The 22,940-nt window shown below is 35.0% G+C and overlaps 1 protein-coding gene across 1 annotated transcript in view; it reads right to left on the reverse strand.

Annotated features, from left to right (window-relative positions):
• Nucleotides 1-1,795: 1,795 nt before the first annotated feature.
• The window catches only part of SMCHD1 (structural maintenance of chromosomes flexible hinge domain containing 1), a 68,942-nt gene continuing 47,797 nt past the window's right edge, over nt 1,796-22,940 (reverse strand). The window contains exons 32-48 of the mRNA XM_054630772.2: nt 22,253-22,410; nt 20,537-20,652; nt 20,025-20,086; nt 17,982-18,069; nt 17,427-17,558; nt 16,120-16,269; nt 12,571-12,697; nt 12,281-12,400; nt 10,909-10,994; nt 9,812-9,934; nt 9,412-9,602; nt 8,541-8,650; nt 7,146-7,216; nt 6,102-6,273; nt 4,014-4,172; nt 3,191-3,314; nt 1,796-2,221 (exon numbers count right to left, since the gene is read on the reverse strand). Coding sequence (XP_054486747.2) covers nt 2,119-2,221; nt 3,191-3,314; nt 4,014-4,172; nt 6,102-6,273; nt 7,146-7,216; nt 8,541-8,650; nt 9,412-9,602; nt 9,812-9,934; nt 10,909-10,994; nt 12,281-12,400; nt 12,571-12,697; nt 16,120-16,269; nt 17,427-17,558; nt 17,982-18,069; nt 20,025-20,086; nt 20,537-20,652; nt 22,253-22,410 — 2,092 coding nt within the window. The 3' untranslated portion in view covers nt 1,796-2,118. The remainder of the gene's footprint in view (nt 2,222-3,190; nt 3,315-4,013; nt 4,173-6,101; nt 6,274-7,145; nt 7,217-8,540; nt 8,651-9,411; nt 9,603-9,811; nt 9,935-10,908; nt 10,995-12,280; nt 12,401-12,570; nt 12,698-16,119; nt 16,270-17,426; nt 17,559-17,981; nt 18,070-20,024; nt 20,087-20,536; nt 20,653-22,252; nt 22,411-22,940) is intronic.

The raw sequence follows: 22,940 nt of genomic DNA on the forward strand, positions 1-22,940 counted from the left end.
TCAATGGACATTTGGAATGCGTGTTTTTCATCCAGGCTACTGCTGTAGCAGTAACATAGCAACACCCTGCAGTGGTTCCCTGCCCCCCTTTTGCTCCCTGGGCATCATCCCTTCCTCCTTCCCTCTCACTGCTCTTTCCCTGAACTGCAGCTCTGGCTGACAAGGGGACTCTGGCCCTGGAGGAGGGAGAGCAAGTCCCATGGCTAGAGAAGTACTGGTAATACTGGGATTGTAGAGATGTAGAGTCAGGGCCATGATACTGATGGTGGGGCTGTAACACCACAAGTGTGGCTTGGCAGAAAGGACTTGTCATCCAACCTACCTCCCTGGGTTACATGGGGTGTCCATCCCCACTCACCTGACAAGCAGTCTCTGCATCCCGGGGTGCTAGTCAAAAAGCAGGCCCAGACCAAAACCACAACCACTTTCTCCCAGTTTCCTGCATGGATTTCCACCAGCCCCACATCAAATCAGTGAGGACAACACACACCGCCCAGCATGGCTGAGGTCCCTGCTCTGCTCTGTTGCAGAATAAAGAGTGGGTAGAGGAAAAAAATTGACACTTACCTTCAGAGCTCAAATTTGTTGTCATGACCAAATCAGCTGCCCTCAACAGCTTTGCAAAGCAGTGACTTGCACTGTAGTAACTTGCCATCACTCTGCTGGAAAATCCTGAAAGTTCCCTGCTGAAATTTCCTGAAATCTCTGATAGCTATTGCACAATGCTGGAAACCATCCTTAATTTTCTGTTTGCCTCTTCCACCAGGGAGATCCATCACATGATGCTAGTAGTGCCTACACTGACTACCAAAGGCAAGAGATGAATTCCAACGGGAATACATATTTCTGCAGGAATATGTATTTAATCCAATTCTGGATTAAATTTCTGCAGGAATACATATTTAATCCAATAAAATTCAAGGTTATCCAGAGGCCGGAGACTGAGGCTAGGCAGATGTCAGAATTAAAATAAATGCATTTAAAAGAAGTACAGTCAGGTAACTTGTGGTAGGACAAATTATGACATGGCAAACCCTTCATGATGGCTACCTGATTCAAGTCTTGATGTCTAAATTTAGAGAGAAAAAACAGAAAAAAGGGCTGAGGTAGGGCTAGGTCAGTTTCTTGCTGGTGTTACATGTTATACTTGAATATATTTATTTGCTTTAAGAGTAGGATAATTTGATGTTTAACCTGTCTTTAAAGCATAAAGCTCTGGAAAACCTTAAACCAAAAATTACACTGTTTTATTTCTCCTTAATTTGGAGAAATTCCATTTTATTAGAACTGTCACAGAGATGTGCACCAATGATCAGCATTCTAAAACTTCTAGCAGGAGACCACCATGTCCTTTTAAGTAAAAGTCCTTTTTCAGAAACAGAGTATGTATATAAAATGCATGTTGCTGAGAGTACAGGTCAGTAGATTTGGTGTCAACATTCACTCCGAGGCAGAAATTCTTTAAGACAGATGTGAACCCACATGTCCACACCCCTGAACACTGTCTCCTATGTTATTCACAGGGCCTCAACTAATAACTACTGTACTTTTCAAGGTTAGCTTCCTACTCCCTCCCTATCTTTTTCTTTCAATCAAGTCTGTTTCCAGCTGCTTGCTCTGACTCTGACTGCAATTCTGTCTTTTATCATGCTTGATCCTTTTCTGCCCTGTTCATCACTAAAATCTTTGCAATGCAGATCATTAAAGCGACCTTTGACTATCTTCCTCAAGACAGCTTGGGATGCTTTTTAAATTAAAATCTCATTTCATGACACAATCTATTCAACACAAGCGATTATATTGTCAGTGCTTTGTACTGAAGCAGTTTTATTGCAAAGATCTTTTATTTTCATAAATAAAAAAGAATATATTTAAAACCTTTTTTTTTCACACACGAACATAAAAACTTTGAAAGCTTTTAGAAATGAAAATTAACTATACAAAACTTGGGCTATCAATGTTAAATACTTACACTTTTGTTCCTACTAACTGAAATACATTTGTATCTTCTATCAGTATAAAAATCTTCAGAGTAATGGTAATACCGCCTAAGTATTTTCTTTAACTGAATGTATTCACATTTTCCATACACAGCTTTTCCCAGCAAGTCTCATCAGTCTATGCCTTTCTTTTCCGTGGAGTTCCATTAAGTTCTGAAGGGGCCACTTGCAGCTCTTGCTGTTGCTGCTGCTTTGCAGAAGAGGAAATCCATTCTTCTGAGCTAAACAAAACATAGCACAGTGGCTTATAAACAAAGCTTTTCTTTTTTATAGATATATATATATATATAATATTTATATAACATAGAGCTCCCACAAGTATAAACAGTATAACCCCCATATTTGTACACAGCTTTTTATTACTGTATTTATTTCTTTAAAATGAAGAATAGCAACAGGCTAATATCACTTTAACTACATAACCACTTTAGTTCTATATGTAGATAAAAATTAAAATAGTAACAAGTATAAAAAATAAGGAGACATAGCAATATAGTGAACACTTGTTCTGAGATTCACAGAACAGTACTGGGTAAGATTTAAATAATTTCGGAAAAATGACCATAGTTCAGCAAAGACAATGATGTAGTCATGAGGAGAGACATGAGAAATGGCAGTTTCATGTTACATTAAAGATACAGATACACGGATTTCCCAAATTCGTGCGTGTGTGTTTGTGTGTGTTCAAACACTCATCAGCACAGAGGGAATGAGAACAGATGCATGGGTAAAACACTTTACCACCAGTTCACCTCAGAGAGTTACTTGGAAAAAATGGTGTAAGAATGATTCTATTACATAAGAATAATTATTCCTGTGTTCATCTATCCAGTATTTGACAGCAGACCTTAAAAGAGTTTACAGACCGAGCCATCTCAAATAGTTTTGGGTGTAACAGTGTGGAATATACCAGAAAATATGGGGAATGTGATGCACAAAGATAATCATCAGTTCATAAAGAGAAGCAGAATTAGAATTAATAAGCAAATTTCTATATGAGATTTAACTTTTAAATGAGGCAGAAACTTTTAGAAGAAATTAAAAATTATCTCGAAAATCAGCTTTATGCAAACTCTATTAATTGTTGCTTATTAGATACAAATATGAATTTAAAAATATGCAGAATAAACTAGTTTTGGTTTTGAATTCAGATTATGGGAAAATAATGACTAGACTCAGAAAATACTTACCTGTACAATTTTTTCACTGTGTCTCTTCTCATTCTTTTGGGAGGAATGGGGGTGTCAGATATATCTAGTATTATAGGCTGAAGTAACGATTCAGCACCTTTATCTGATAAAGCAGGAGTCATACCTATGAAAAAGTTGCAAGTAAGAACCAATAACAGAAAAATTAAACCTGCTGGTTATAAATGGGTGCTGTAACAATAGAGTTAAACCTTTGAAATAAGACTTTAGAAATGTCATGAATTTTATGGTTACCTTATATCTAAAATAGAGTTCAAAGATGACAGTTAAAATGATTTATTTATAACTGTTGCAGAGTAAATGTTGGTTTTTAAAATATTATTTGATATTGGCACAAAAAAAATTTGTAACTCAGATAGACAATCCTTGCAGACTTCAGGGTGTTTCTTTTTATAGCACAATGTTTTGATTGTGTTTCCTTAGCAAAAGCAATTCAGCTCTTTACTACACAGTCATTTCAAAAAGCATGCCAATGTTCTGTAGCACGGGGCCAGCCACAGTAATAGTTATATAATCTCTTATTAGTGAGATCACAGTTTCATGTTCACAAGATACAGACTGACCACATTCTTATTATCTGAACACAATACAGGGCAGTACTGCTTTAGGCAATATCCACAGCATCATACTACCACATACAGTTTTTCTATTCTTTCCTTAAAATGTGACATCTCTAAGCTACTAATTAATGTTAACAATTTTCATTCATAGTTTGAACTTCTTACTTTGTAAGAGCAAAATACATCTGGTTGCAGTTAACTGTTCTCTTCCTATAGCACATCAAAATTATAGAACAATAACCTACCCAATTTTTGTTTTACTAGCTTGAGGCTTTTCTCTTGTTCAGCAAGTTCCTGTTTTCTCTTTTGCATTTCTGGAGTATTCAGTGACTGCAAATGTAAATCCAGGTCCTTATTCACATTATCAAATTTAATCACTGCTGCACGGTATTGCTGAAGAAGATCTAATTGAGAAATAAAACAATAAGCCACAGAACAATAAGTAAATGACCATTTTGATTTAGAATGCTACCAATACAAACTAGGCAATGTATAAATCCACAAGAAAATATACCTTTCAAAACACTACTTAAAAAAGCATCCAAACTTATAGTGGCTGTTCTTAAAATGACTGTAAAAAGAAAACCATATCCAATATTTTGACTCCTCTTTTCTTTTTGAGTCCACATCTTAGATGACAGTGAAGTACCTGCAAGCTCTGAAAATGATGTGGGAAACTGGTATCACTGTACACTTCTTGTTGTCTGTGTGCTCCAAGTGAAATTCTCTACCTCTGATGACATTAAGTGCTTGTAGCCTGTTGTGTTTTCAGTGCTACAAAGCAGAAGCTTGTATTATTGACTTGAATTGTATTCCACCTTGTGGACCAAGTGAACATTTACTGAGTTTCACTCTGTCCCACTATGGAAATCTAATCAAGTAGACTCAGATAAACAAAAGTGCATTTTGTTGACAATCCTTTTTCCTCTTTAAACATATGAGATAAAAAATTTTTTCCACGTCAAGGCATTGAATAAATATGTCAAGTAATAAAGGAAGGGTTCAAGCATATTAGCCTGGATTCATTCATTTTACTTTCAGGTGAGTATGAGGTATCTTGCACAAAGCTTAACTGAACACTAAATGACCTTAAGTTTGCCATGGGGTGAAAGCTCTCATACAGAGACTGACAAAAGTCTGCAGACTCTTAGTATAGCTTATTTTACAAGTACCTTGCCTAATCTGTTATTACACTGGCAACTTTTATCCTACAAACATTCAAAAAGAGCATGTCAGAGCTAATGCTAAGTGTAAAATTAAGTTCAAAACAAGCCCTGTGTAATGAGATGCTGTCCTTTAAATGGAATTTTACTATGATTTTCCTTTAAATGTCTAGTATCTATCTAAGTGAAATTAAAACATGCCCTTTCCTTCTACCACGATTGCGCCAGTACTAAACTATAAAAAATTTCAATTTCATTTGTATTGGGTAATAATTGAGCTCAACAATTGAAAACATGCTGACAGACAAAGTGTGCTAAACCCAGTGTATTTTAGTCTGTGATTGACGTGCTTACTGTGTTTTCCCTAGGTATAATATATTTTTACTAAAATGCTGAGAAAATATCTTTTTAGTCCTTATTTTTCCCCCCTTTTCAATTGGTCAGTGCTAAGTAGTTTTTCATATATATAGCTACTTTAATAGGTATGTGTATTCTCTCCCCACACCTCTCCATTGCACTGTCATGGATAAACTTCATGTCCTTTCTTTTTAAAGTTAAGTATTTAAGAACAATCTTGTTTGTAAGTAAGACTTTTCAACGTTGTACTCATCAGTCAGGTGAGTTGTTACATGTCAGAAACTGCATCTTCTAACTTAATTTCTAACCTTTATTCTGAAATGAAGAATCCAAGCACATAAAGAAATGGAAGTGATCCCATAGGAAATAGTGTAACTTATGAGATATTTTCTCTTGAGATTATGAATTTTTCTACCACTGTTTCATAGAGCTCACTTGCACAGAAGAAATTCTAAATTGATTATGGTATTTCCAGAGTAGAAAGACCTAAAACTTGTTTCTCAGTTATGCCAGAATTCAATCAGCTCAAGCTTCTCATGCTGGCTATTTGAATGATTATTACTGCTTATACTCCTTTAATAAAACTAAGGATAAAGGGGATTGTCTCATTATTTCTTATTTCAGGAAATATAATAGCTATAAGCTTTTAAGAAAAGGCAAATTTATAAACAGAACACTGTACAGCTCCTACTTCTTAAAACAACTGTATGCTAAATTGAAGATTTCCTCTCTGTATTACATCAGAGAATAAAAAACATAGGACAAGCAATAGAATTTTGTAAGTTTTGTATGTTTGTGATTTCATTAACCCACCTATCTGTGCAGAGATAGTAGAGTAAAGTTTTGGCATTGGTGCTCCAAATACCATTCCTCTGAGTTTGTCCATTGGAGGAGCTTTATTCTGCAGGCCTCCAAATTTTCCATTGCTGCGAATCCTGTCTCCTTCCCTAGTCAGCAAGGTAGGGCAGTGTGTAATTTTTACAACCTGCACAGGTATAAAAATCGAGAATAAATTAGTAACTCCACAGAAAATCTAAGTATTCATCAATGCTGTTGTGAACCTTTGTATTTTTCAACTGCAATGCAACTTTGTTCCCTAATGAAAAACATATTTTATGAAATTACGTCATGACCTTACTTTCAAGCAATAGAATGCATATATTAAAATGAAGCAGTATTGTCAATAATTATGAAGACCAGCTTTTTGGGTTTGTGTTCTCACATTTTACCAGAACTCTCAAGGCAGAATACAGATCTATAACTGGGAAAAGCTGATTATCAACATGTATTAGGAAGCAGTGGCAATAAGTACAGTTCTACATTTTTATGCTCAATCATTATTTTGATTCTAGCAAAGTCATAAACTGAAAGTAAAAGTGCTCAGTATCAGCACTTCCTCAGAGACTCTTGCCTGCTAAAACATGTACCATTAAACCTAAATAAAATGGGTCTCAAAGACATCTAGGAAGTTTCACATCAAGTTTTTATTCAAGTGGACCTGAAATTTCACCATATGCCTTAGACTCCTGTGTTTTATGAGACAGAGTGACTAGGAAAGTACAAAAGAACCTGTGCTTAACACTAACACATCAGAACTGAAGATGCTTATCTTTGGAGACATGGTCCCATGTACCACAGAAACATTCACATAATGGAATTTGTAGAATGGAGGTAATTTTGTCAGTGCCAGTAACAGAGATTTCATTCACTGTTAAGTGCTTTGAGACCCACAGACAGTAAGTACACTTACAGCTAACACAGCATTAAACTAGGAAATTACTCTAAGTTTTTCATGCATTAAATATGTAGCTCTGCAATATATCTGTATCATAAACTTAAAAAAAAATTGATACAAACCTCTTTTCTGTAGTGGTTGGCAGCATCCAAGTTATCTATAATGATAGTATCGCCCAAGAGCATACCAAACACTGAAAAATATAAATTTTTGAACTATGAAATTTCTCTGGAACAAAATAACTTGAGTTTTGAAAAGTCAATTCTGAGGCATCATTATAACATCTTCTAAGATAAGTGCAAGGGAAACAGCATGTAAGTAATTTTTGTTTCAAAAAAATTCTCTTGAGGTTGAGATAGATATGCAATCTTCTGCTTTCATCAGTGAATTCATAAGGGAAAAAAACAGTACATTTAAGTGCCTTTTGGCATAATTGAGTGTATTTTTCAATAAAATACTCTCTCGATACTTTACATTGATCAAGATACACATAATAAGTTTCATGGAATTATATAAACATTATCTTTTTAAAAATCTTCCTGGAATGTTGAATTTTGCTCTCAGTTTCTTAATATTTTTCTTCATATTCAACGCTTTATCAAAGAAAAAAACATTCACATGCAATGATCCAAGGGAGCTTAAGACTCTTCTGCTAATAAAAGTCTGTTTCATACAAAATCTAACAATGTAGTCATGCACGGGATATGTCATGCAATGTGGTTTTTCAATTCCCCAATGGGAATGAAGAAGAATTTATAGTTAAAAGTCTGTCAATATCTAACTTTCTGAAAATGCACAGGATTAAAAATTGGTCTTTATTAACAGTAGAGAGGAATACTTCAATAGTGGGAAGTCATGAAATAAAATGCAAAACTTACTGAAGTAACTACAGATGCCAACTCTCCATATAAAGGAGCAGATCTACTTCATTAAAAAAAGTGTAGGTAAGGTAGGGATTGCTACATTGTTAGAAAGAGCAAGAGGACAATAGTTTGCTAAACTAAAATCTATGTAAAAATGGAAAGATTTCTCACAACTATTAAGCTGTTTAAGCATAACATACACAGTCATGTACAGTTCAGTCTGCATGTACTTAAATCTATGCATTTCACATTTCTGAGAAGAACCAAACTAGAAACAAAGCCTAACAAAAGGAGTAACTTCTGCAATATGAGATAATAAAATTAATCTTGTGATAGTTCCTGCTCTAAAGAGTTTGAGAATAAGATAATGTTGCAGGAATTTAAAAAAGAAAAAACCTGCCATACATCTAAGTAGACAAAATGAAACTAAGAAAACAAGCAGAAGAAAGTGGTCATGGTTGAAATTTTCACTTTTATTTAAAAATAATTAATGCTAATGTCCTCCTATTTTTACCAACAGAACTCAGGAGGAATGTACTCTGGTATTTGCAAACGCATCAGTGAAGATTACTGAAGGGATTAGCATTTGTCATGTTTCTGTATTTCATTCTTTAAAAGAAATAAGTTATTAATTATTTCTTTCTTATCATTTACCTGTTTGACAGTGTTCTATGTTATCTGGAAATGTTAACAGATCTCTGGCAAATACAGGATTTCCAATAGGTCTGAAGAAGGTTCTTCCATTTCTCAAGTGAGGTAAAGGTCTGGTTAAAGAAAGAGGACAGTGAAGGAGAAGAAAAGAAGAAAGCAATTTGTCTTTATTCTAGTCAGGAATCTCCAACTGAATTGAATGCATCTTAACACTTCCATGTTAGATAAATGACTCCACCATTATCTGAAATGCCAGTTATATTAAAGGTGTTTTAGTGAAATATTGATTTGTTATGAGACATTATTTCCAACAAATTCATATGACTAATTTATGGACAAGTTTTAATGCACTGTATTATGAAAACTGAGAATTTGAACATTATAAATGCATTTATACATCAGATCTTTTCTAAAAGGCATTCTTATTATATTAGCAGACACCTTCATAAGCAAATGATTTTCAGGAGCAGAATTACTATACTTTATTATTCAGGCAGCTGATATAGTAAAATGAATTTCTATTACTACAGATGATTTTAGGAATGTATTTTGAAACTGGATTTTTGAAAGTTATAATCTGATTAGAAGCACTATAATTATTTAAAATAAATTCCTGCTCTAGAAAACATGTAGACATGAAGAAAAAGAAGATTATCTTATTTAATAGAAACACCTGAACATCACACAGTAGTTAAAGACGACAAAGCTGAGATTTCAGCTAATGCTTCAAGAGACATTACTGTTGCTATAATAATAAGCCCAGAAATTTTATACTTCAAATCTTTAACTGAAGTTTAACAATCAACTTAGACAAGAAAAAAGAGTTGAAGAAGTATGTAATACAAACGCAGAACTTTCATTGTTTTTTCCCTACCTGTTCCAATCTGGAAGTGTCTTCTTGTAAATGGAATCAAGAGGTAACACTTGTTGTCGACCTTGAGTTTCATCGAAGATAGAACGAGCAGCTTCCGTGGTCAGTGTGACTACACAGTCCATGTCACTTGCCAGGTGCCAAGAGATGACTTTTGCTGCTTCATTATCCTCAATTTGAGCTAAATGTGCAATCTGTACCACAGAAGTTAGAGCAGTCAAAACAGAAACCAAGACTATGTCCCCTTTTCATAGTAATCACAATAATCCTGCAACTTCAGACAGACATTTAATTCTGCTGTTGATGGCTCTGTTAGGGGAGCTGGTCATCGGATAATTTTTCATCACTACCACTCTGTGGAACCAACAAAACTCATTAGAAGGCTCCCTGCAAGAAAACTCACCTTGCCTAGAATATCCTGGTTGCCTTTTGGATAGTTTGGGAGGGTGCAAGTTCTCCTTGGCTGCTTCATTACTCCTTCTTGTTCCAACATCTTTTTTTTCAGAAGAGAATCCACATACTGAAGCTGAGAGTGAAAATTTTAAATCAGAAAGCATGTACCATTGGACTGAGCAGCAGAAGTAGTTATCTGTCATCAGTTAACTTTCTAACCTGAAAGTAATAATCTGAAACAGACTTTTAACGTACAAGGGACCACAATCTCAGAGAAGAGCAAAGGGAAAAATCACTGCAATTGTGACCAAACTTTCTTATTACTTTTTTTTCCCTTTTTTTTTCATTTTTAAGGACTTCAAGGAGTATTTCACAAAGAACTATCAGTGCTTGATTAGAAACAAAAGTGAGGAAAGTTTAAAACAGCAGGAAGAGACAATCATGAATGCACAGAAAGAAACCATTTCAGAGGGTGACTATGTCCAGGCTTGAAAAACTTAGCCAGCAGGGGGAACTTCAGTACTGTGACTGCAATTTAATTCTACTGATTTGTGATTAATGACTATAACTTGGTCTTATTTGATCTAAAGATAATTGTCTACATAGGTGTTTTCTTCCCCCAAATGTCAGTAGTTTGAAAACTTTTTTAAAGTTTCTTAAAACATAATTGTATCTTTAAGGGAAATTAGTAATGAGGTACATTGCCCTGAATATTTCCAAACTTATTTTTACATGAACTTTGGCAGTTACATATGTAATTCTCTGATTCTCTAAAAAAAAGTGCTTTCCTTTGGCTTATTTATGCAAGAATACATCCAATATATATTGACCAACATCCAAAAACCTACTCTAACATCTAGCAGTACCAGTAACACTCGTAACCTTAGCAGAAACATGACCAGCAGAAACACAAGACCAGGATCTAAAAGACAAGGGTTTTGTTAGTTCTTTAACAGTATTTTAAGTTTGACATTGATTCACGAATTTTTCTACAGTTTAAATTTTCACTGTTTTGGTAACAGGTGTGATTCAGCAATATTAGTATTGATATATTATTGATATCAATTTTAGATATATTAATGGAGTTTAGTAAGAATCATGTCATACTGTGTTTGTCTGTGGTATTTCAATTTGGTGCTTTTTCAGTTCATTCTTCAGGAGAGCTTCTCGTGTTTCAGCTTCTTTAACCTGACCTGAAACAAAATCAAGAGAGAGTGAGGAAGTGATAGGAAGCAATGGAACACTTAGAGAATTTCTTATAACTTTTCAGAATTATTCCAGCTGCAACTGACCCTATATACTTCTTAATTTCAGCACAGAATATAAGAATTTTTCCACAAAGATCTTGTGATTTTGTCCAGGTTCTAAACAATTTCAGCAGATGTCACACCTTCAGCTTCAAGAAGCAAAGGGGCCTAGACCTTATATCAGTCTGAGAACATTAGCTGGTTTTAGTTTTCATCCTCAATTATCATTGTAAATGGTTCTCCAACAGGTGAATTGGCAAGACAGGAGAGAAGAGAGGTGGCTGGCACTACCTTCTTTTGTCTGTTATATGGGACACCACTTTCTGGACACTATTTCCTCAGGTCTCATATCTGAACTAATTCCAAAAACAAATGAGTAAACAGCTGAGTTGCTTTCTACCCTCTATTGACAATAAGTTTGTATTTGAAAATGTTACTTAAGAGTACAGCATTACACTTTATGCTAACTTGCTCTCTACAGATGTACGCGTATGAAACAAAGATTTTATGCCTTTCACTGCAATTCAGGATTTTCTATTCATAATGGAAATATGTAGTATTAAAATTACAACAAACAGCAGCATCTTCTATGCCAATCCACTTTATTTATTTTTGGCGATTATTTAAAATAAAAATTCAAAATGCAGTTATTAAAACAAACCTTGCAATCAACAGGCAGGATGATTCAAACAAAAAAAAAGGCAAAGAAAACATTTCCCTCATTCATAAAGAATTACATTTGCTGAAGAACATAAACAATGACACAACACTTCTGAATAATGCACACAGGGTCAAATGTGAGGTGGAAAAGTAACATTTTGAAAACATAAGACTACCATTTTTAAAGAGGATTATCTACAGTTCACTCTCCTCAAACTGTTTTTAGGCAACTGCTAAGTTTCCAGATGTATGAGCATGCAAAGATGGGAGTGAAAGGCAGTCACGGATAAAAAGAACACCAACTTCAATGTTCCTTTTCTACTTTAGATAATCCTGACATAAGACATTCTATGTCAAAGACCTTTATAGGTAGGAACATCCTAATGCTAAATAGATAGATGCTAAATAATTAGATGCTTCCCTGCAAGATATACACCCTGTCTGCTAGCCTCTAATTACTATATCTCATGATTTCAATATTGATTTTTCTCACCTTCTCTCTATTCTGAAAATCATTATGAGACAGAAGTTTAATTTACAGAAAAATTATCTACATATTTGATTGAACTTACATTTCATTTCAGCTACAAGCTGATTTGTAGTATCAAACATCTTTCTGTAAAGATCTATGGACTTAGATAATTGGTCTTTCTCCCTGGTCAGTGTTGCCATCAGCTGCTGCTTCTTGGAATCTACAGAAATACACATATACACTTTTAAAAGAAAACACAGCAACATGCTTAATTGGTTTAAGCATTAGCAAAAATCTATTAAGCTATTACATAGTTCTGAAAACGTATTATGGATCTAAAAATAGCTGATTCTAAGAAAAAGCAAGTATTTTAGAGCACTTGAAACATACCATTGTAAAACATAAATGAGAGACAATATGGTTCCAAAGGTTTTTTCAAAACTGGCAGATGTGGCTCAAAGACAAGAATATATTCAGTGCTATCTCTTCCAGGACTGTCTTCAGCCAGCACTAAATTCTGTGAAAATAAACAAACATAAGTTTATGCCCATGTTTGAGGTTACACACAAAACAAACATTCTTCAGATGTAAATCTCGTAAGTTACATAAGTGTAAATGTGAATCTTGTGAGTTACATAACACATGATATCTATACATTTGACAGCCTTTTATAACAATTAAACAAAAGTAAAATACAAAGATATAGCTATTTTATTATTTAGGAATTAAGATTGTCATTTTACCTGCTGAAAAAGTCTCAGTATTTTTGGCTATGTATTTTATTTCAGAGACACATGCTCAGAAATAATATCCTCTGCACTGTCTCATAAGCAAGATATCCTCAGGTGTACTTCATTCAGTATGTGAAATGCAAACAGATCATTAAAAAGAAAGACCCAAAGCATAAACACGGAGAAGGAAGAACAAACTATTCCCAGTGCTTAGATAAAGTTACTGCCGTTACCATGGAAGTAGACAGCAAATCCCAAATGAATGAACAATATACATCCAAACACTATCATAAACATTTAACTTCTTATCAATTCCTTATGGAAAAGACATACTAAATCCTTTGCCTTTCTTTATAAATGTGAGAAATATTATAAAATCATAAAGGTAAATAGAAATAAAATTAGTAAAGGTACTATCTAAATGCGCTGCTACTTTGGGAAAGGTATCATGCATAAAACGAATAATTCTTATAATAAAACTCATACTGTTTCCACCTTTAACATATAGAAATTGCCACTCAACTGGCCAAATCAAGAGAGAAGTGGTTGCAGCCTAAAAGAAGAGATAGATATATAACCTTCAAAGATGGTCTTCATAGCTTTCAAAAATATTGTAGCTACATATTTTATCAGGAGAAGTCCGTAGTGGAAATATTTTTTCCTTAGAAAATATATGCCAACAAAAATCTTAACATTTTTCTTCATTAAACAAGTTCCTGAACTTGTGACTAAGGGTAAACATGTCAGATTATCCCTTTCGTTATTTGTGCTAAGTGCACACAACTGTCTTTACAAACAAGATGGAACAATTTCAAAATACTTGAAGAACACAAGTATGTCCCTTCCACTCCCTATGACAAGTCATATGAAAAGGACAGTGCATTACAACCAACAAATCCTTTCCACATTAGACCCGCACAGTTTCCACATGGGTTTTGTGAGTAGTATGAAGTCAGTGAACTCAGCATAAACCAGATGCCTGAAATCTGCCTGAAGAGGGGAAAAGATACTGGGTTCACTGAAATGCAATTCGTCCCCATGGATGACTGGGGAACACAAGTTACTGTCAAAAGCAGCAGGACCTCTTTAGATCATCATAATAAAAAGGAAGAAGTATGCAAAACACCCCACCTCCCACCAAACCAGGAATACCTAAGTAGAAAAAAACCACCCCATCTGCTTACAAAAAAAGAAAAAAAAGAGGGGGGGGGGGTAAAGGGCAAAATAAGCCTAATAAACCACCAACCCCCTAAACACCATGAAACTCATCACACTCTCCCCTCCATTACATTGGATGGTTTGTCACTGATGGGGAACTGGAGAATTTAGGTCACAATTATGCAACAGGAGGTTACTACATGGAGATAAACAAAAAAACTTTTATTTCTGCACTAGCAAGGAGTCTTTGAAATTATCTAGTAATTTTATCTGAACTGTCACAGGTTGTATATGGGGTTATTGTTACCCATATAAAAGTGTTCAATTTAGACCTTTTTACCACAGGTGTAAATACAAGAATTGCAGAGTGTTTTGTTAGACCACTGGTTTTAGCTGTTCCTTTACCTAAAGCTAAAACCTTTAGGTTTTCTTAACCCCATCTGCCTGGAGGAAAATGTGTTCACAAACCATTTAATTACTCCTGAAACATGGTACGGAAACCAGAGAGACCCAAGAGTGTACTGTAAATCAATCAGTATATTAATTTTATCTGATACCTCTATTCAGTCTCTGCATTTTATTTTACTAGGTTGTTTTTCATACATATTTTGTCACTTTTCTGTATGGATTAGAGTAGACAAGAATCTGGCACATTAATAACATTTGGCCATGTTAACTAGATGTTTCTGTTCCTGACTGTTATTGACAGAGAATAACTTAGGTTGTGTCATTCAGTTTCACATATATAGCTCCATAAAAGCAGTCGATGTACTGAATAAGATATATATTATAAAGAAGTTTCTATGTAGGACCTGTAGTTTTTAGGATTCTACTGTAGTCTTATGGTGGTGATTTCCAAGATGTATTTGGAGAATTTGTTTGGATTGCTATGCAGTGTCTGTCTCCACTTGGCCCACACTGATGTTGGTCTGTCATAAAGCTGGTTCCAAAGAGCGAGTTAGAAAAGGTGGTTGAGAAAATGTCCTTAAAAAGTTGGATCCTCCTTTGGTACATCTTCTAACTGTTTGAAGACTTCTGTAGAAGTCAGACTTTTAAAATATGTGACAACCAAATGAAATAGGGGTATAATTTTGCTCTCCCATTCTTATATATTTCAAGTTGAAAACTAAAATCAATATACAACTGTTTCACCACAGGAATACTACTGACAAGTTCTGTGTAGGCTTGAGATTGTAGACAGAGATTGTGACCATTCCACGCAGAAGAAATTTCACATTCAGCTGGATTTTCTTTGGTGTGTTTTGAAGAGTTCCTGGTTTTGTGCAGGTGCACATTTTACACTGTGTCTTTGTATCATATTTTATAGCAACTGTGAAAGATGGAACTTACAGGTTTTAAAAATTCAATCTGTATTTGTTGAAGAAAAAGTGCCTGCAGTGATGTGACTACAATATGCAGTATTTTCAGAGTATGCATGATGTCAGAGATTCAAACCAAAATAAGGAAAGCATTTCTAACAGCCAGGTGCGTTAATGAGTGAAACAAAGCATAAAGAAAAATGGTAGTTTTATCTTCTTCAAATGAGGGTAGGATGCCTTTCTACAAAGTATATATATGCCCACTACTTAGACAAAAAGAGAGCCTAGCAAAATTTAATTAGAAATATATGAAGAAGTCAGTCTAAATGATCTTAAGATATAACAGTCTGAGAGTATTATAAATAAAAACGTAAAATACTAGTAATATTAATGGTTTAACTACAAACTGGTTAAGTGTTGTTCACACGTGAAATTCAGATGAAGAAAATATTTTTCCTGGATTCTCCTGAATGTTCTGGTCCCTAACAAAGTACTTGTGTAATTCCCTCACTTGGAAAGGATAAACTTTTTAAAGAATGTCCTTCCTTCAGATTTTCTGAAAATCAGCAACCAAACACAGAAGAAAAAATTTATTTATTTATTTCTAAGGGAAACCTACAATATAAACTAAATCTCCACAGAACACAATGAGATGTAAGATAACTTTAAAACTGCAGGAAAATTAGCCTTATTATACAGTGTTCATGGAGCTGTGTATTTCAATCACTTACAATTTCAGCTGATCCATTCTCCAATGGAAACTCTACTGTATTGACTTTCCCCTGAAACTGCGGGATCTCAATATCTTCTTCATTGGGGCTTTTAATTTTTACTATTATTCTGCCAACTAGATCAAGTCCAGTGTGGTTGTTGTATTCATCCTGTGAGTAAAAAAGAAATTATAGTTAGTTTGGGACTGAACTAAATAATCCATTCCTGCACTGCCCTGGTTTTATATGGCAAGGTGCTAGCAGTCTCTGTAGAGGCAGCCTTTGTGAGGAGAGGCTGCACATGGCCAGTGCTCCAACTGAGCACTGAGCCAAAATGGTGTTTCTTTATATTTAAGAATAGGCAGAAATGCACAGGCAGGTGAGAATGGGTAAAAAACAAAAAGGAAAACAGCAGAGGGTGAGAGAAGGAACAGCAGGAGGAGCAGAAATTCCCCTGCAGCTCACAGGGAAACTACACTGGAGCAGGTACTTCCCTGTAGCCAATGGTGGACCATGGTGAAGCAGAGACCAGCATGGAAGCCCATGCTAAACCAGGCTGATAATTCCTGGACTGCAGCCTGTGGCAAGGGCTTACAGTGGAGCAGTTCATGAAGGACTGTGGCCCATGAAGGAACCTGCACTAGAACAGGGAAACTGAAGAAAAAGCACTGGCAGGAAAGAGCTGAGGGGCTGTTACAGGTTGACTGTGGCCCCTATTCTCCATCCCCCTGCACCGCTTGGGGGAGAGTACAGGAATTTGGAACAAAGCTGAGCCTAGGAAGGGTGGGGCAGTAGGCGTTGCTTTAGATTTTTGGTTTTTGTTTCTTATTACACAAATCTTTTTTAACTGGAAATTAAATTAAATTACTTTTCCACAAGCTGAGTCTGCTTTGCTGTTGTGGTAGCTGTTAAGTGATTTCCTTTTATCCCTGTGAACACTCAAAGTTCAAGAAACCTTATTTTTGGTAATATAAGATTTCTAAGAGAAACTGTACCTGGGAATAAAAATCATGGAGAGAAACATCTGCTGTACACCTAAGTGTTTTCCCACTAGAATCTATTCTTGAAACAATTTTTTTTGTGTGGCAACAAGACATGGATTTCAATAGAGATACCTGACAGCAAGGACAAAACATTTCAGTTTTGGTCATCCATATTTAAATCTAAGAAGATGGACCTGTCACATGCTGAAAAATCACTGATTAACATCTTTTTTAATTAAGTGAATCTGCAAAGAAACAGTAGCAATGCCTTATAGCAAAATTCAACATAGTTTCAGCAGTCTTCTACTTTTCCTTAATTATGATTTTGTATGGAAGTATAGTTACCATTAAATGGAGGTATAAATCCTTGACCAGTGTACGGCTGGCAAGAGCTCGAACATTGGAAACTGCTGGAGTAGCTGGTAAAGAATCAGGTAACAAGCGTACAGGGTCATTAGGTACAACTTCAATTATAATCTAGCAGAAAAAGAAGGAAAAATGAAACAAAACAAAATAAAATAAAGACTGATATAATTAACTACAAATCACTTGCACACCTGGGTTGCTCAAAAACCACTAAAACAAATGTATGTGAAATTTGTGGACAGACCTGAAATAAATAGCACAACCATAAAGCAGTTCTGCTAGGTTGCAAATTATGCACCTCTGTAATACCGTCAAATTTTTGGTTACTTTTGGTTACAGAAGTTAATGAAAACATATTTTGATAATCAACAGTTTGAAATCAGTAACTATCAAGAATAAAAATACAATTTTTTTAAAATTTGTGAGTGAAAGTATTTTCATTCTGAACCTAAAAAGTATCCTAACACTTCACCCAGATGATTCTTGGGTGTATTACGTGGTTTTGGCTACTTGCAATTAATTATAGATACAAACCTGTTCACTGTTGAGCATATTTGTCTTATCCATTGCAAAGGTAAACTGGATCATGTAAGTGCCTACCCTCTCTGGGACCATTTTATCCCTAAAAAAATCAAAAATAAAACCCAAGCAAACATGAGACAATATTATAGTCAGAAGTATGTAAGTACACAAGCAATTCAAACTCTGAGTAGTCCTCCAAACTAGTCAGAAAGCCCTACTAAGGCATAATACTCCTCTTTCAGAAAGAAGGCCATCAAACGTCCTTGAGAATTAGAGTAAGGCTTGTGGAAGCTTGAATGAGGGAAATCTCCTGCAAGAGTTTCTCTTCTAGATGACAGGAAGTTTGTCATGGCCCTATTCAGAAATCTGCAAGTCTACACCTTTTAATTTCCTGTTCAGAATTTTCATACAGCTACCAGAACAAAACATAGACATCTCTAGATCTGGAACAACCACCATTTCTCTCCAAATTTAATAACATTTTCATGAAATCAGAGTATCTAATTCCCTCCTTAGTCAGATGGTACAAAGTTGTGTAACTTGGATCACTGGTCAAGGCTGAGTATAGTGAGAGAGAAATAGTTTTCCTTCTACCTTATGGCATTCCAGGTGTAGACCACTGGCAAAGAACCCCTACTACCAAAACATGAAGAAAAGCCCAGACACCTGAGGTTCTGCTGCTATAATTTCACCTAGCAAGGAAGGCCACATGGCATCCAGAGGACTTCTGCAGTATTCAGCAAGGGATACCAGTGACTTAAAAGTGCTTACAAACTTTTGAAGAGATGCAAACAGCCAAGATGCAGGTATTTCTCCAAGCATGACATGTGGCATTCCTGAATTGATTAATGATTCTTGTTTTCAACATACAGCAGTTTAACTGTTTTGTCACTATTAAATAATTTATTTCTTCTGATTTTGTTTGGGAAGTAGTAATATGCAAGATTCCCTGGAATGCTTAGCTTGGAAAAAATGAAATCCCAAAGCTTTAATATTTCTAGAACAGACCATGACTTTTCCTTTTTTACATTTCACATACAGAAGTAACAATTCTTTTCTGCGTTTTATTGAGCTTAAGACTGACAGTAGCCTTGTCAGGATACATTAAAACACTAATTAGTAAATAATCAGCTAAGGATCTCATGGCTGGACAGACACAGGCTTTAGAAGAAGAAGAAATTACACAATTGCTATGGAAGTTGTTTAAGACTGTGTAATGGCATCTGTGTTACTGACTGGCAATAAATAGATGAAAACCATCTGAGAGTGTGCCAAGAACAGGAAACCTTGAAATAAAGTCACTTGATAGACAGTCATACCACAGACACTGGCAGTAACATGTAAAATGTACTTTTCTACAAGGGAGGCTAATGGGCAGCGTCTACTCTCATATTTTTCAATAAGGCTGGGAGTTGTAATTCTGGACATTTGTGGACAACTAGTGAACTACAGGCACTGATGTCAAGAAAAGCTCACTCCCAGAAGGCAAAAGCTTAAATCAATAGCCAGTACCATAACTATTTAGCTAATGCCATAGACTAGAAATAGATGTAGAAATAACATGGCATTCAGGCACCACCTTCCATTTAAGACACTATTTCTGAAAAAGTATCACAAGGAATGGTTACTAACAGGACCAAGGTCATGGCTCAGGATTGATGCACAGCTAAAGAAGGTAGCAAAAAAAGAGTTAAATCTGCTTTGTCCAGCCTGCAATTCTACAGTAGTTAAAGCAATATTGAAAAGAATTAAAGTTACCATCTAAGTTACAAGCTGATGATTTAGTTCCCTCATTGCTAGCGTATCTCAAAATGTATTCTAATATATTTTCTTAGACTCCTTTCTTCTCTACTCTCAGATTATACAAATGTCAAAAGCATCTAGAAAAGAATTCAATCTTCATCTCACTGTATCTTGCTAGTATCTTTCACCTCTTCTGTATCATACTAATTCTGTGATGGACTGTTATTATCAAAACATAAAACTCTTCTACTTCAAACTATGTATTTTGTATAGTAAGTTCCATGAGTATTTATAGAATAAATGCTGTTATACCTGAAGTAAAAGAAGCCATCTTCCTTGTCATCCTTCACCTTACTACAGCTAAACGTTGTAACCTGTAAAGATGCAAAAAATTTAATGCAATGTACTGAAAGTACTTAACTTGCAATATGCTTAACTTGCCATATGCAAGTTTAAATGATTTGCAGTACTGATAGCCCATAGTGAATCAATGAGACTGCCTGTATTTTAGACACTAATTTCATGTTCTTACTTCTCCCAGTCTTTTCTTTGCAAAATTCAACATGGCTACTTCTAATACCCTCCTTGCTATGAGTTAGTTTCTGCAGAACAGCAACATTTTTGTCATTACTGTAGAACAGATGATCAATCTGACAACTTGTAGCAGGACAGACACTGATAAACACATAGGGTTGATCTGTAATATTTGTTACTTAAAATCTAGAACAGGATGTAGATCAAGTCAAATGAAAGACAGCTTCTACTATGTTTGTCCTCTGCTGGCATGTTCATAGCCATTTTGAAAATGCATTTTGATGACTTACATCAACTGGTGTCCTAATCCGGCTGCTCTGTGCTTCCCACATTTTCATAGAAATCCGTGCTGGATTAATATTTTTAATAATGGTGTCATCTTCAGAAAGAACATTAACCATAAAATCTGTAGGACAAAAAACATGTTTTGAAGATTATTCTTATTCAGAATTAAGCAGCTCAGACTTCATTATTTCTGTGTCTCCCTCATACTTAAGAGAAAAAAAAACTTACAAAACAAGCATTTCAAAAAGAGCCAAAACCACTAAGAAATTCAAATCAGGTATGAAAAACCTTCTCTCCTAGACCAGGTAACAATCCTTAGGAAAAACCAAACACCTACTTTATGACAGCTTTAAAAAAAAATCCTAAAATTTCAAGTCTGCCTTTCTCAAATTATCATTCTTATCAAAACAGCACACCAGGCTGCTTCTTGCTCTCAGGAATGCGTCCCAATAGCAGTTAAGCAGGTGATTCCTTCCTTCAAGGACAAGAAATCCAAATCCCCCTTTTCCTTCACAAGTGCTTTATTTCTTACAGACTAGGATCACACAGTTGTATCTGTTAGAAGTTGGCTGTAGGAGGACATTTCACTCTGGTGACTGCTTTTGCAGTCAAACTACCTGCCATTTTATAACCCAGTATGAAAAATTTCACTTTTCCTGTAGGTCCCATAGAAAGTGCAGTGATCTGAAGGAAATGGAATCCAAACTGGAATAAAGTTACCCTTCTTCTAGTTCAAAACGTGAACAAAGCAAATGGGTTTAATGCATGTAAATGAACTTGCACTGTTCGTGCAGGACTGAATTTTGCACTTTAAGGAAGGACTATGATTTGATGAGCATGAAAAGTTCAGGCATGACCCCCTCCAAGATTACAGTGCCTGCCCTCAGGTATACCTGAAATCAATAGTAAATCAAATAATTAGGATGTTATTTATTTAATAATATGAGGTGGTTAATACAGAACTTATTATGAAATAATTTAATGCCATATATACTATATATATTGTCCTGAAGAAGCTGTTTAGTTCTCTTTCTTAACTAAAAACCTGGTTGATTTACACTACACACTACATTTGAAAAATGTCTGTTTGGCAGGGAGGTTGGAGGTAGATAATTTTACAGGTCCCTTCTAGCCCAAACCACTCTGTCATTTTAGGATTCCTCCTAATGACTTTAATCAAGGTCATAACACTGTATGGAGTATTTTAAAAAACAAAAACCTCCTGCCATAAAAATGTTGGCTGATCAAGTTATGACAGCCAAGAACCAAACTCTTTTGTGAGAGACTACAGCAGGAGAAAAGAATATTTTGTGTTGTCCTCCTGTTGATTACTTTTGGTTTGTCTTGGCTCACAGCTGACCTAGAATTTCATAGCTACTTCCTTTGCTACTATTCCAGAGAGAGATGATGGAAAACATACATGAACTGGCTCAGATCATATTTTAGTAAGACAGAAAAGAGATTCTGTAGTTTTACCATTTATAGATGGATAAAAGGAGCAATTTAGAACAAATAAATAAGAGGTCTTTTGAAATGCTTTCCAAAGTTGATCTCTTATGTCCAAGTGTTACATCTCAGACACAGCTGTTACAAAGAACTGAGAAAAAAGACCAGAAAAACCAAAAATAAAAAAAATACAGTAGGCAAACCACCAAAATTGTTTTCCACAGATTTTCAAAGCTCTTGAGTGATTGGTTTCCACCAAAAATCCATATACTTACCAGGAAAAGTACCTCCTGCTGGAAAAGAAGGACTTTTGTCATATTTAACATTCAGGCAGATAGGTTTCTCAGGATCAGGCAGGACATTTATTTTGATTACAAGACAATCTAATATGGCCTTGTTGTACGAGGCTTTAATCTGTAAAATGTGCTCTCCCCTGCAATATACAGAAATCATAAAAATGGATGTAAAATCTCTTCTGAAAAGACAATTTTCAACTGGCTTCAAGTCTGAATAATGCACATGAAAGCATGCTAAACAATATCTAGTAATGTAGTAGTAAAGAGAAGAAAAAAAGGAACTGTTAATGCAATCTCATTCTTAAGATATTAACTTGTTAATTTTGTGTTAATATTTCATTATTTTAATCACGTTTCATTGCCTGTAAGACACTAGCAACTATAGCCTCAAGTAGCAGAAGACAGTAAAGCAAAAAGCAGTTAAAATGGTGAGGAGCATTCCATTTGATAGATTTCCAAAGAGTGAATCCAAGTAGCATTCACATATAACAAAGTACACTGAAAGTATATAATGTCTTAAATGCTATCAAATAACTGATTTTCTTTACAGTATTAAAAACTTAAATTTTTAAGTTTAAGGTTAATTTTTAAAAGTTTAATTTTTAAGTTTAATTTTTAAAAGTTTTTTCAAAAATTCCCAGTCTTTTAAAAAATATAACTCGGAATA

The sequence above is a fragment of the Agelaius phoeniceus genome, chromosome 1 (genome assembly GCF_051311805.1).
Source record: "Agelaius phoeniceus isolate bAgePho1 chromosome 1, bAgePho1.hap1, whole genome shotgun sequence".
Lineage (NCBI taxonomy): Eukaryota > Metazoa > Chordata > Aves > Passeriformes > Icteridae > Agelaius > Agelaius phoeniceus.